Source organism: Callospermophilus lateralis, chromosome 13, assembly GCF_048772815.1.
Source record: "Callospermophilus lateralis isolate mCalLat2 chromosome 13, mCalLat2.hap1, whole genome shotgun sequence".
NCBI lineage: Eukaryota > Metazoa > Chordata > Mammalia > Rodentia > Sciuridae > Callospermophilus > Callospermophilus lateralis.
The window spans coordinates 92419723-92435008 of NC_135317.1; the positions used below are offsets into that span (position 1 = coordinate 92419723).

A 15286-nucleotide genomic window follows, 5' to 3' on the forward strand; every position below is an offset into this window, starting at 1 on the left:
CATACATATATATATATATATATATATATACATATGAGATAAAGGTATTGTGTACATCTTTAACTAATAATATTTAGAAAATGACAAACTTTAATATATTTAAGACATAAAATAAATATTTAATAATCAATAGCACAGTAGTAACAACCCAATTGAAAGTTGTTTAAAAATATAAAAATATAATAAGTATGACAAACTATTTAGTCCCTTAAGAAAGAAAGAAGAGGGGGGATAGTAGAGGATAGGAAAGGCAGCAGAATACAACAGACACCAGAATGGCAATATGTAAATCAATTGTTGTGCAAATGATGTGATTCTGCAATCTGTATATGGGGTAAAAATGGGAGCGCATATCCCACTTGAATCAAAGTGTGAAATATGATATATCAAGAACTATGTAATGTTTTGAACAACCTACAATAAAAATTAATTAAAAAAAAAAAAAAGAAAGAAAGAAAACTGAAGCAAAACTGTGGGGCTTTTTTTTTCTTTCACTTTTTAAAGAACTTTTTTAAACTTTATTTTTATTTTTTGTGTGGTGCTGAGGATGGAACCCAGTGCCTCACATGTACATGGTAAGCACTCTACCACTGAGCCACCACCCCAACCCCAAATGTGGGGTTATTGACCCTAACATATCACAGAACTTTTTGAACTTTGTTCTTAATATTTTTCTCTCTCTCCCTCTTTTTTTGTTTTTTTAATTAGAGTTCTGTAGTTATAATAGTAATTGGGTTTTTTTATGTCAGTAAAGATATGTGAAACAAGGACTCATATATATAGACACAGTAATGTAAATTGGTGCATCTTCTCCAAAGAGCAATCTAGAATTATTAAAAGCCATAAATGGATATGTTCCTAGCAGCCAAGCTTGGAAATAATAAAAGCTTGATTAAAGATTCATGTGCAAGGATGTTATTATAGAAAAAAATGGCAAAATCATAATCTAAAAGTTGAAAAAAAACAATGTTAAATAAAATCCTGCACATACATATGCAGAGATCCCATGTGTCATATATATATATATATCTTACTATTTGCCATTTTAATCGTGTTGGGTAGCTTGTTGTTTGCTTGTTTTGTTTTTGCAGTGCTGGAGATGGAACCTAGAGAGAGCCTCATGCATGTTTGGCAAGTGCTCTATCACTGGACTACAACCAGAGCCCCACAATTAAGTTTGTTTAAAAATGTTTAATAGCATGGGAAATGATCACAATAGGGTTATAAGCAGAAAGAAGCAGAATGCAAAACATGATCAGACACACATACACACAAAGAAAAAACAAAATTCCAGTAGTTGTTGTCTAGAAGTACTTGGAGGATATTCTAAATTTTCATGTATTTTACAAGTATATTTTCTTCCTCTCTCCTTCTTTCCCTCCTTCTTTCCTTCTCTCCTTTCTTCCTTGCTTCCTTCCTTCCTTCCAACAGAGGATTTTTTAATTTCCAGATGGTGTCTTGCTAAGTTGCTCAGGCTCATCCCAAGCTAGCAATCTTCCTGCCTCAGCCTCCCGAGGTGCTGGGATTATAGGCCTGTGCCACCATGTCCAGCTATTCTTCTCAATCACTAATAATGAATCAACATTTTAAAGCAACTCCAAAATAGGCCGATAATACTGTGGTATTCTAAAACCCCCCTTCAGTATCAACTCATTGCAGTAGCGGAGCTCTGATTCATGTATAAAATGACAGCTTTGACATTTACACCCCCGTTGGTGAAATGAATAATACAGTGTCTCCCACCACTAGACCAGCTTCTAAGCTAGCATCTTGGAGTCATCGTTGTAACCCAGCTCCCCACTGTTCCTCTTGGGTCATCAAATTCTGCTCTTGGTGTTCACAGTCGCCCGACTTGGTGTAACACTTCATAATCCTATGCTTGGGTTATGGTAAATATCTCCTAATTTTAATCCTTTGCCCTCTATGTTCCAACTCATCCTACTTTCCACCCTCAGGTTAATCATCATAAAATTCCAATTTCATGATATCATTTGTCTGCTGGAAACCCTCCACTGATCCTCTATGTCTTATCATCCAATCTTAAATTCTCTCCTAAAGCCCCCCTAAGGGTTAATATCTGTCCCTTCCAATCAGATAGCTCCAATCACTCAAATGTGCTCATTTGCATTCTATTTCATTTATTTCTGTTTGTTGATTCCAGGATACACCAATATGTTCATACCTGATCTTCTATAATATAAACAATTTGTTGATGAGATCTTATGTCACCAATCCTTATTTTCTTGTCTGAATAATATCAACAGCCTCAAAAAAATCAAATATGAATGCATTTTGAAAATGTGAGTTTTCCATATATTTAAAGAGTATTATTGTAATCATTATTAGTCTTGAGAGCAGCTTATTCACAGTATGATAGAAAAAAAACCAGATGTGCTGTCAGAATCCTGACTTCTCCTGGCTGGGAGATGGTGGCTTATTTTACTTCATTTCTTTGAGTTTCTGTTTCTTAATCTATGCAGTACAGATAAAAACTCCATCCCACTTACAGCAGTTCATTCGTTCACTTACTAAAAATGTCCTAAATACACACAATTTGGCCAATGCTTACAAGGCAATTATGATGATTTAAATGAAATAAATGCACATACAGGGCTGTGTTCTAGACTTGAATAAGCTCATTATGGAAGCAATATAAATGGAAACAAATCCATTGAATATACCAGAACCAGTACTGTATTAGAAGAATGTACTACATCCTAAAAGCTTTAACTATATGAGTGGAAGTCAAGAAGGATTTTTTTTTTTTTTTTTTTTTAGGCACAGGGGTCCACCCCAGGGTCTTATGCATGCTAGGCAAGCACCACTGAGCTACATCCCCAGCCCCAAGAATAATGATGGCATTTGAGAGATCTATGTTGAATAAAGTTAAGGGTCAAGAGAACTACGAGATCTATAAGGCTTGTAAGAGAACACAGTAAAGAGTGGAATACTATATAAAGCCTCCTTACCTTAAACGGAGGGCTAGTATCGCTTGGCCTTGCAGAAAAGTCAAAGGAGATGATGAGATCAACGCCCCTCTGAGGTCTCAAGATCAAGGGGTATGGCAGGTTAAATGTGAGCCCACTGTCCACTACATGAATCTTTTTACTTTTTACATCCAATGGCTCATATATTCGCTCAAATTCATCTGGATCTTAAGAAAAAAAAATAAGAATAAATTAAGTGATCATTTTACATTATTTAAGATACAAAAACATTTGTTTTAAATTTGAAACAGAATTCCCTATGTTTTCCCTTTGGGGTTGGAAGACAAAAGAGCTGGGTATGATTCTAACTTTGACAACTGTATAATTTAATTATCATCTTTAAATCTTAAATCCCTTCATCTGTAACATCAGAATAAGAGTAATTACTAAATAAGGTTGCTGAGAGGATTTAGTGGGACAATGCATGATACGAACTCAGCCCAGTTGCTGCCTTGATCCTAAGCTATGACCTCTTTCACTGCTTTATGTCCCATTACAGAGGTTTTTTACTGGTTTCAAAACATTTCCCCATATATGATCTTGTTTAATTGTTTTAACAGACAGGTGAGGGAGGGCATATCTATAAATGGAGGGCAAAGTGTTTAAAAGTCACCTCTAGGGTGACAAAACTGGGGAGTGGCAGTTCAAGCAATTCCCACTATGCCACAGGTGGAGCGCACATCCCACTACAACATCAGAGTCCAAGAAAGAATTCAAGAAAGTAGCCCAGCCAACCCATTCCACAAATATGTATTTTCTACCACTATTCAGGCACAATTCTGGGCACTGAATGGATTAGACACAACTCTGCTCTGCTGGAGCTTATTTTCTAAGTACACTTCCAATAAATCAGTAAATAAATGTGTTGGCAAGATCATTCAGTTGGACACAAATCTAGCAATGAAAATAACAGACAGCAATATACTAACAAGTAGCCAGTTAGATATCCAGGAGAGCGCTCTCTGAGAAGAAAACCTTGAGCAGAAATGAGAATAATGATACAGAATTGGTCAACTAAAGATTAGGGGGCAGCATAAGGAGGGAAGCTTCCACGAGGAGGGAAGACCTAGTGGCTAGAATAGAAGGAGAATGGATGGAGATGATCAGGGGTCTCAGAAGCATCAAGATCTAAGGACTGTTAACTTTGTGGGAAAAAAAAATTAATACCGATACTACGCTATTCTTCACATATAAATGTGGTAGTCTTAATTCAATTCCTGGAGGAAAAAATGATTTGAACCAAATGATTTGATTTGAACCAAATGAAATGCCAGGCATCTGCTTTGCTATCTCCTTGTTCACACATTGTTCCCACATGTCTGTAAAGAAGGCCAGCCAACCTCCAGGCAGCCTACTACAGGAGAACAGAGACACTCACATCAGACACTAGTCTGCTTTTAAAGTACTATATTTGAAGCACCTTTAAGAAGCATTTAAACTCAACAGAGCATCCCATCTCACTGTGAAGAGGGAGACAGAGTTGTCAATTTTTCCAAATGTATTTGAACTTGGACCCAATTTATTGCATAACAGCTACTCAAAAATCAGAGAGTTGAATAAATGCCACCATGAAAGAACATTGTCTTATAATTTAAAACATACAAATTTCCAAAAGTGTGAATGAGTTAATCAGATTTTATGATAGGTATGAAAACATAACTGTGTGACATTTCCAAAAAGTCATTCAGCTGTGGGTATTTGTGATTGTCATTTTATAAATACATCGCACAGATTCAATTTACAATGTCTAAATATTTGGATGTCTGTGTTTTGAACACTGGCCTAAATTAACTCATGCCTTGATTTCTTATTCCAGCTGGTGTGTGTCACTGTAAATAATATAAACACAAAAAGTAAACAGGAAAGAAGTCATGTAACTAACAAATGGCTACTCTGAAATCAGATTCTACAGATCTTAAATTATTTTGCAGTAAACTAATGAGGGGAATTTTATCATCTTATAATTTATCTTATTTTCTGCAAGGTGAAGTAAAAGGCACAAAATAGCACACTTTTTTCCACTTAGGTTGAGAGACTGTTTTAAGGCTTTCAAATTTTAAATTTGTAGAAGCAATCACCAGAGGGTATACTAAAATATAATATTTGTTCATCATAATGTCTAGATTAATTTTTCAAAGTCTCTATTTTTTTGAATGGGGCTATGTAAAAGTAAAATATTTTAATTTGGCATTTTAGGTGTATAATAAATAGGAATTTTAATGAAAACTTTTTGAACTGAAATAATGTTTGTAATAAATCTTTTAATTTTAATTCCAAACATATGATCATTCTAAAACTTGAAAATGACAGAAGGAGATAAACAGGATTTATCTTAGGAAAGAACTTTCTGAAAAAGCACTAATCATTCAACTAACTCGGTCTAAAATGCAATTATTTTGAGCAATTTTGGTATGTAAACAATAAAGCTGAGTGGATTTATTACTGAACTGACTGATTTTCTTTTTTTTTTACCAAAATTAGTACCCCATATACATATGGCGAATATATATATACACATATACATATATATATTCAATTGAATAAATATGAAATGAGTAAAATGTAATTTTAATGAGGTACACATTAAGAAATGTAAATTGCTTTCCAAATACCATTGATCTAAAATAATTTTAGTTGGAACATTTCAAAATATATAAAAAATAAATCTTTAGTCTATATAATACTGTCATTTGAGATGACTGAAATTTTATATTTTCTACTATTATTTTATGAAAATTGCTCATAACTATTCTTTCAAAAGGCATCAAATGAAAAAAGTGTCCGACAAGATGATGGACAACTATTATTCTCCAAACCCTATATATAAAGAAGAATACCTATATTCTATCCATATTCTTGGTTTGAAGCTTTATTCTCAATTAAGGTAGCTGCATCCCTGCTCGCTAACACCTCCATCGGGATCAGCGCTGCTGGTTTTAGTTTTACTTAACTTTTCTATCATTGTTAAACAAAGCATATATGTCCATCCATGAATCAAAACTTCAAGGAAGGTTGGACAAATGATTATAATCTTAATTAGAGCAAGGATTACATTTGTCTTGTTGACTATTGGATCCTAAGGGCCAAACACAATGTACTTTCTTGTAAATACTGTGTGAATACAAGAATGAAGGAAGGAAAGAAAGAAGATGAAAATGTAGAACAAGGGCTGTGGTGAGAGGAGGGGCAGGGGTAGCTCAGTGGTACAGAGCGTTTGCCTCAAACATGTGAGGCACTGGGTTTGATCCTCAGCACCACAAAAAAATAAATTAATAAACAATGATATTGTGTCCATCCGCAAGTAAAAAAGAAATTTTTAATGTAGAACAATTTGAATGAAAGTGAGAAAACTAACAAGGCACACTCCCTAAGGTTGCCATATTTGGCTAATGAAGATGCAAGATGCCCAATTTAATCTTCATTTCAGATAAGCAATGAATAATTGCTTAATCTAAGTATGTCCCAAGTGTTGTAAGTACTGCACATGTATTATTTGTATACAGTATACATATTATTTTAAATTAAAATTTTACTGGGAATTCTGCTTTTTAGCTGATAATCCTAATGGTACCAAATCCACATAAAATATTGCACAACTACCAGGAAGTTGTTAAAATGTGGAGTGCAGAACTCGTGCTGTGCAACCATAGAGGAGTGATGTTGGCAAAGTGATCACGTAAGGCAGATGCAATAAACTCTACAGAAAGAAAACTTCCATCCTTACATCAGCAAGACAATGACTAACAAAACCAAAGGGATGATGTGTAACAGAAGGGAAAGGCTTAGGAACAAGGCCAAGAGACCGGTGTCCCAATTCCAGATCTGTCGAGCCATTTTAGACAAAAAGGATGGAATTATTTCCTTGGGTCTTCCTTTTTTTATAGAGGAAAATAACTGGACTCTTTATAGATTTAAATGCTCTGAGAGAATAATTTGATTTTAAAACCCAACATCATTTACCTATAAAGCATATTTTTTCTAGGGAAAAAACAAACACTTTTAATTGGTATTGCAATGTTACAATCATGTGCCACAGAACAAGAAAAGTAATGTTACTGGTTCGATTCCATGTATTTTTTTTTTTTTAAAGAGAGAGAGAGAGAATTTTTAAATATTTATTTTTCAGTTCTTGGCAGACACAACATCTTTATTTTATTTTTATATGGTGCTGAGGATCGAACTCAGTGTCCCGCGCTTACCGCTTTAGCCACATCCCCAGCCCCCATGTATTTTTAATTTGGATGAATTTTTAGAATATACATTCACTTTATCACAAGTGGACTGTTTATAATTAGTACAAAAGTTCGTATTACAGGTCTATAGTATTACATGCCTCATATCCTAGAGTTTAACACTATAAACATAATACAAAATATGGTGAGTTTGTACTCATCTGGCTCAAACAACAGGGGTCCCTTTTATAATCCCTTTAAAGCCCAGACAACAAATCTACAAAAAAAAAAAAAAATCCTAATATCATCTCTTAATTTTCACAAATATTTTATAGATATGACACAAACAAAGGGCAGTAAAAAGGGTTTTGAAACATTCCATTTAGGTTTTTACAGAATCCTATCCAATGTCCCTAAAGCAGAAATGATTGAGGAATGACATTTGGACAATTCAGGGAAAGATGACAATATTACGAAGCAGAAAAATTTAAGATGGCCATGAGGAGAAAGACTAATATATTGATTAGCCAGCTACAAGAATTTACCTTTTAGTCTATAACAGAAGTGAAGGATGTGGAGAACTATTCTTGGGAATTTGGCTAAGTGACAAACCTGAAAGTGACTGCATTCTTCCTGGGTGGCTTTAAATGTTTCCTGATCTTCCTGAGAGTGGGAGAGACAGACTCTGGCTGTCCTGCAGTTACTGGCTAACTCAGCTCCTTCCCCATCCTGTGCTGCAGGTGCTCCTGCTCCACAGGAGGGCACCAGGATCAGAGTGGAGGTTACCGCCTTCCCACAGGCTCCAGCTCCTGAGACCCAGCCAAGGAGGAACACCCCCATGTTTGGAAGGAGGAAATGAGGCACAGGCCATGTTTCTGCTCTTCCTGTTGCCAGGCACAGTGGGGGAGGCATGGTTCCAAAGTGTTTTTTGGAGTCTCTCCAGGAAGCTGAGCCCAGAGCTTGCTCCTTGAATCCCTGGAAAAATTTTATAAGCACCTAATTCCCACTTTAAGTCCCTTGTAGTTATCAAGATAGAGGGTTTCCAATTTTCTGCCAGTGAACCCTGACCAATACAAACATATCCAAGGTCTTGCTCCATATTTCAATGACTAGGCTACTTCCTGGCTGATGTAATTTTCTTCCTCAAAACAAACAAAAACTGCAGTTTAAAGCCCTTCACACATTAAATGCATGTTCCTGTAACTGAATATAAATAAGTGTTAATGATTCTATCTACAGGAAAAAAAAAAAAAAAACAAAGTTCCCCTGAGTTAGTTTGCACTGATTATATTTTGCAAACTTACCTGCTACAGCTGCATCCAGTTCGTCATCATCATCAAAGGATTCCTGCATGGTAAAGTCTCTTAGAGGAGACAGTGGGTAAGATGTATTGAGATTCAAGCCCAGCATGAAGTTGTGCACCTTCCCAGCACGGCCTTCTCTGGTATTGAATAAAGCCGAATCACTCACCAAGGCCATTATCATACGATGCACCCAACTTGCTTGGTTATCATTGTGATACTCCCTTTCAGCATCTTCGTTTTCAGTACCTAAGGGAAAAAGAAAAGATCATCACACACACTCCACAATGCCCTTTTAAAAAAGAGATCTTCCCAGCGGCTCAGGAGACTGAGCCAGGAGAATCACAAGTTCAAAGGTAGTCTCAGCAAAAACTTAGCAAGGCTCTAGGCAACTTAGTGACACTCTTTCTCAAAACTAAAATTAAAAAAGGGCTGGGGATATGGCTCTGTGGTTAAGCACCCTGGGTTCAATCCTCTGTACCAAAAATAAAAAGAGATCCTTTCTGGCTGATCAGATATTAACATGAAAAATAAAGCTCTATGGCTTTTGATTTAATATTTTTTTTTGTATAAATCAATGTAGTAAATAATCACTTTTGTTCTTAAAATGTTCTTAGTTACCTTTTACCTGCAAGCAGGGTAAAAGTTGTATTCTTGACAGTAACACTTGGTCTATTCTTAAATTTCCAGGTGAACTTCTTCAATTTTCCCCCTTATCCTCTCACAGTATTTTCTTCCATTACCCTGGCTTCACACAGATACATACACACATATGTGCATGCACACACACACACACACACACACACACACACACACACCACAATTCATATGCACAGTAGCTATCCTATCCTTTGTAGTTCTTATTTTTTCTTAAGAATCTTTATTCTGTTTAATAAACATTAAGTATTATGGAAATTGAAGAGAATGGACTACAGGTTTTAACATATACTTGTTCTTCAATAAACGTTCTTATGTATCAGTCAATGACCTGTCATTTCATCCACGCTTACAAAGTTTGAGGACTTAAGACTCTGTAATTTAAACAAATGCCTTAAGTTGGTTTAAAATTCAGCAATGATTCAAAGAAGCAATTTTAAGGGACTCTTTCCTGAAAACCTATGCACACATCACAACTGCGGGGAAGCTATATTGGGTTCTCACTTGAAGCACCAGAACTAGAATCAGATTGCCTGGTCCCAATTCTCTCTCCACTACTGACTACTCACCTGCACTTCCCTTTTTCCGTTTCCTCATCAGTAAGCCATGTAAGGCTGTCATGAGGATTATGCACCATGTAAAGTTTCTAGAGTGCACGGCCATATTAAATTCCTGATAAACACTACTAGCTAATAGTAGAACAATGACAGCAGCAGCTGCAGCTCAATCACCATTATCAGTAGTATTGATTCATAATAAAAATCAAAGAACACTTCATGGTAGAGTAAAACTGCACCTTCCTAAATCCCTTCTGTCATGATTTCCAGGAACTCTGTGTTTAAGTATATAACCTTATATAAAACTCTGGGTGTATGTTTTAAATGAAAGGAGAATCTACATGTGAATGTTAGAATTTTTGATAAATGTATATTAAACACAATAAAGCCATAGTAAATACTGAATTATTTTTATCTTTGTGAAGATTAAGCTGAGATGAGTAAATGAAGGGATTTTCCTTTTGGTAGCCAATCCAGGTGACTACGTATTCATTAAAAGCACATATATTATTTTCTACTCCCACACTTTTCTAATGCCAAATATGACAAAGAAAATATTTCACCAAAACAAATTAGGTTTTACATGATTTATATCTCAAGTTACACAGGATATGAATAAGATACTCAATTATTTCCAAAGATTTAGGGCTTCTTATTACTCATATTATTCTCCTTTAGTACAGCCTGACTTCTGTACCAGCAGAGAATCTACATTCTTTATAATACAGCTGCAAATGGCAAAACTTGTGAGAAAAACCCAGCAGTCAACAGATATGTATGTATTGCTTGTAAACTATCATATTAAATACAAGCTTCTATTTACTTAGATCTTTACAACTTAAAAGCATTTTTGTAGGCATTTGTTACTTTGATGATGATTGTAATTAGTTTTATAAGAGCAAGTAGATGATTCCACTACATACTTGAAGGAACTCAGGTTAGGAATGCCCCTTGTTCAAAATCATATGAGTAAAAAATTAAGGATCCTCAAGAGAATAAAAAAGAGAAGACTAGGAGAAATTATTTGAAAAAAAATTATATCTGGTAAAGGATGATTATTCAAAATATACAAAAAAAAACTAAAACTCAACACTAAAAAAAAAAATCTGATTTTTAAAAAATGGGCCAACAAACAAACTGAACAGATATCTCCTCAAAGGAGATACTCAGATGGTAAGTAAGTACATGAAAAGCTGCTCCACATTATGTGGCCTCAGGGAAATGTAAATTAATACAGTGAGACACCACTACTCGTCTATCAGAAGAGCTCAAATCCAAAACACTGATAGCACCAAATGTTGGCCAGGATGCAGAGCCACAAGAACTCTCATGCATCAATGGTAAAAACACAAAATGGTACAGACACATTCGAAGACGGTTGAACAGTGTTTCTAAATACACTCTTACCCTGTGATCCTGAAATTGTGCTCCTTGGATTTACCCAGGTGACTTGAAAAATTTATGTACAGATGAAAACCTGAACATAGATGGGTATAGTGGTTTTATTCATAACATCTCAAACTTGGAAGTAATCAAGAAATCTTTCAGTAGGTAAAGGGATAAATAAGCTGATACATTCAGACAAGGAATATTATCCAACACTAAAAAGAAAGGAGCTATTGAGCCCATGAAAAGACAGAGAGGGACCTGAACATGATAAGAGAATGTGAAAGAAGCCAATCTGAAAAAGCTACCCCTGTATGATCCTAGCTACTTGTGCCAGCCTGGAAATGGCAAAACCATGACATCTGTAGTATGATTAGTGCTCACGAGTGCTTAGAAGAAGAGATGAAAAGGCATGTTAACATCCACAGTCATTTAAAGGAATATCAAAGGCTAACAGAGAACCTCAAAAAACATCCTAAATATCATCCTCTAATCCCTACTACTACTAATACCAAAGCAGCCGTGTTCAAAGAGTTCTCAAACTTCTCAGCCTTAAAAACCAGCAAGAACTGCAGATGATCAAATGCACTGACGGCCAACTATAATAATTTACTTAATAATTGACCAACCAATGTCATGTCGACTAGGTTGTCCCTAGATCAATACATAATTTATTGTCAAAACACCAGGCATATAATGTCTATTCCCTCGGCACTACCTATCTTCCTTCATTAAAAGGAAATTCAAGGGACTGGGGTTGTGGCTCAGTGGTAGAGCGCTTGCCTTGCATGTGTGAGGCACTGGGTTCCATCCTCAGCACCACATATAAATAAAAAAGGTATTGTGCCCATCTATAACTAAAACACAATTTTTTAAAAAAAGGAAATTCAAAATAAAAGCCTTCAACAACTGAAGATACATAAAATTAAAAATTTTAAATGAAGGAGCTAGGAAAAGGCTCATTCTTTTGAGGCCTGGGTTCTTGCCTAATGAGAGGCTGCTGTATTTGATTGGGCAAATCACTAGCTGCTTGAAGTGGCAGGACAATGGGCAAGTCAGGACTGAAATCTGGTTGCACTCTACTATCCACGCCCGGTGCCTGATCACAACTTTGCAGGGAAGGACTTCCCCTTTTTCATGTTCACAAGCCACCCCACACTAGCCACACCATGGCCCAAGCATCTCACTCTTTGGAGAAGGCACCTTTTCTCTAATTGGCACAAACTCATCTTCTGAGGAAGTAATAGCCTCATTATGAAAAGAAAATTTCAATTTTAGTGATAATTAGGCAAGGATAAAACAGGTTATTCCTATTGAAGATACCAAATGCTTTGAACAAGAAAGCATTTGATATCGTCTAAAATCTACATAGTCATATGCAAAATGTAATGGGACAGGATCATCCAGTTGCTATAAAGTCGTCTCTTTGGTTTTTTTGGTTGGGTTTGCCTTTGATTATTTATTTTTATTATTGACAACATTTTTACAAATAGTTAATTTAAAAATTATGTTAAAATGTAAAGTCTCTCCATTTTACCACAGAACGACAAAAGATTACCTTGCAACATGTATGTTCACCTTATCCTTTCTCCAAATCCATCAATGACCATTATGATCCACATCAAACTGAAAACTACCTTGGCAAAATGTTAAAGAGCTCAGATACTCCCAAGCCCTGTGTGCAACATGTGCAACAAATTCTTGATAATCTTGTCCCACTTCATCACAGATTGATTCCTAAGAGGCAAGGGGTTGGCCATGGTATAAGGCCTGAGAATGGAATGAGATTATAATTTTTCAATGTTACTTACTAAAATTTTAAAAGATAAAATTTTAATTTCAAAGTCATCTAAAATTTTTCCTAGATTGTAGTATCCATGCTGATTAAACTACCACCTCCGATTTGCTCAAATGAAATGGTTTTGAGGGATTAAAAAGAAAGAAGGGGATATCTCTCTGCTGCCTATTCTAGGAAGGATGCAATATTCAATCTTCTCAAGAAGAAGTGACAACCCTACATTCCACTGCTTCCACCACCAGCAGCTTAAGAGGGAGACAATCCGACAAAGCCTCCAAGTCCTATTCTTAGGATCTCTGTAAGGACACTTCCAACTCCCTTACCTTTGGGTTCCTGTGATTCGTCATCACTATCCGAGCTATCATTACTCACAATATGCTTTGCTGTGATATTTTCTGTGGAAAGAAAACAAAACAATTGAAGCATCATCTCAGGGATCAAAATTCACAATTAAATTTATTATACAGAAGTAAACTAAACAAAAGCACAGAACAAGATGTAAAAGATCTATGCATAAATTTAGACTGATTGTTAATCTAGATTTACTAGGTTGGCTAGTATTTTCAAATTCTCACTGGAAAACAAAAATCTCCCAGGACATGAAAATTAAATTAAGCTAAATGGATTCATTCCTAACTTTAAAGGGAGAATTTTTATTTGTTAATCTTGATGTTAATAATAATAACTCCTTGACTGTATCACTAAATGGTGTTCATGAAAAGGGATAAAACCAAAATATACTAGGGGGCTAGAAAAACAGTCTCCACAGAACGAATAAAAGCTTCCAATATATATTATCATCGGATTTTTACTAATACTGAAAAATCATCTGTTAAAATGAAATGCACCTTTTGATAGCAAGAATTGGTGCTTCCTTATCTAGAAAAAAAAATAGTCTGAAGTAGTAGGATGGAAAAACCACTGGAGACCAAAGAGACTGGTTAAATTTTGATAAATCAGGTAAGTGTTTCTAAACTTGACCTGTTTGTGATCCCGTAAGGTTGGTGAGCCGATCTGTTCACTTGCAATAAGACCTTCCGAGTCATTTTCGTTGACTTTATTCCTCAGCTCTGGGCAGAGATCTCTTTAGCCAACCCTAAGTTCCATGAGGATGAAAATTATGTCCTCCTTGCTTATTTCTGCCTAGAACTTGCTTTGTGCTCTATACATTTTCATTAACAAAATAAATGAACTTGATCAAAATGCAAAAATATAGTAATAATTATTGGTTCTTCCTTCAGAACTCACTAAAAGACCAGCTATAAAAACTAAAACTAGCAACTTTAAATCATTAACGCAAATTTAGTAAAATCTAGCATAACAACTACTTATTTTTTCAATAGAGCCCAATGATCATTTTCATGATCACCATTTTTTAAAAAATCAAACTTCCTTTAAACATTTATATAAAACCAGTCTTGGAAGTAACTCTACCACCCTTCTGTTACTAATAAGTTAGTAAATAAACGCTTTTCAACTATAAGAAATTAGCTCCCTATTTATAAATTCTATTTACAGAACTATCGTTGAGACTTTCAACTCCAAGAAATATAGGCAAGGCATCGGCTTTTCCCATGACTCTACGTGTTAGAATCACAGAAATGGTTTGTGCCCAAATGACTGAGTGTGCAATGAAAAGATCTAGATTTTACTTTTACTAGAATGATTTATAGAATTCAATAAAATAAAATGTTCACAAGCTAATGTTATAATGTATTTCACTTTATGACTGTGACAGAAAGTAATCTTGTTGTATAAAGGAGAGGGCAAATTAACGACAATCTACTCCAAATGTCACATGCATTGGGGGTGTGTCTGACGCTACATGTATTTTCATTCCTTGAACATTTCCTTTAGTCTCTGTTGTACTTTTGTTTGCTGACTTTGGTTATACTTGATGCTCTGATTTAAGAAAAACTGCTCACCAAAACATTGCCTTCATTCTAAAGAAGTGTTCATGGCATGAAAAGCTAAATATTCTGAACTTTCCATTTTGTATGTCCACTCTAATACACAGCTCTCTTTTCAAAAGCGTAAATTAATTCGCAAAACTCCCTTGACAAAATAAGCAATTTCATTTAAAGTTACTAGATTGTGGTCCAATTTGCCACAAGGTCTTTCTTCAGAAGGGAGAAAACAAACAGGAAGACAGACACGGCCCAGCACCCCTCTAACAGGCAGACCTCAGTCAGCCAAGGAGGAACCAGTCACCCACCAGGAGTCCTTGGTGGCCCACAGTGGCCTCTCTGGTTTCATGGCTGGAAACCTTTACGCAATCTGAGATACTGGTAACTAACGTCCATCCTGTGGACCAGTGAATGCCAAGCACACCATATTCCACCTCAGTCTGACACAGAAGATGCAACTAAATTGCCAGACTACTGGCCTCAAAGGGACCTTCTCAACAGGGAGTCTTCTCCGACCATTT

At 35.6% G+C, this 15286-nt stretch overlaps 1 protein-coding gene across 1 annotated transcript in view; it reads right to left on the reverse strand.

Annotated features, from left to right (window-relative positions):
• The window catches only part of Pla2g4a (phospholipase A2 group IVA), a 127457-nt gene that overhangs the window by 16540 nt on the left and 95631 nt on the right, over positions 1-15286 (reverse strand). Inside the window, exons 13-15 of the mRNA XM_076831495.1 lie at positions 13182-13253; positions 8464-8709; positions 2970-3154 (exon numbers count right to left, since the gene is read on the reverse strand). Coding sequence (XP_076687610.1) covers positions 2970-3154; positions 8464-8709; positions 13182-13253 — 503 coding nt within the window. The remainder of the gene's footprint in view (positions 1-2969; positions 3155-8463; positions 8710-13181; positions 13254-15286) is intronic.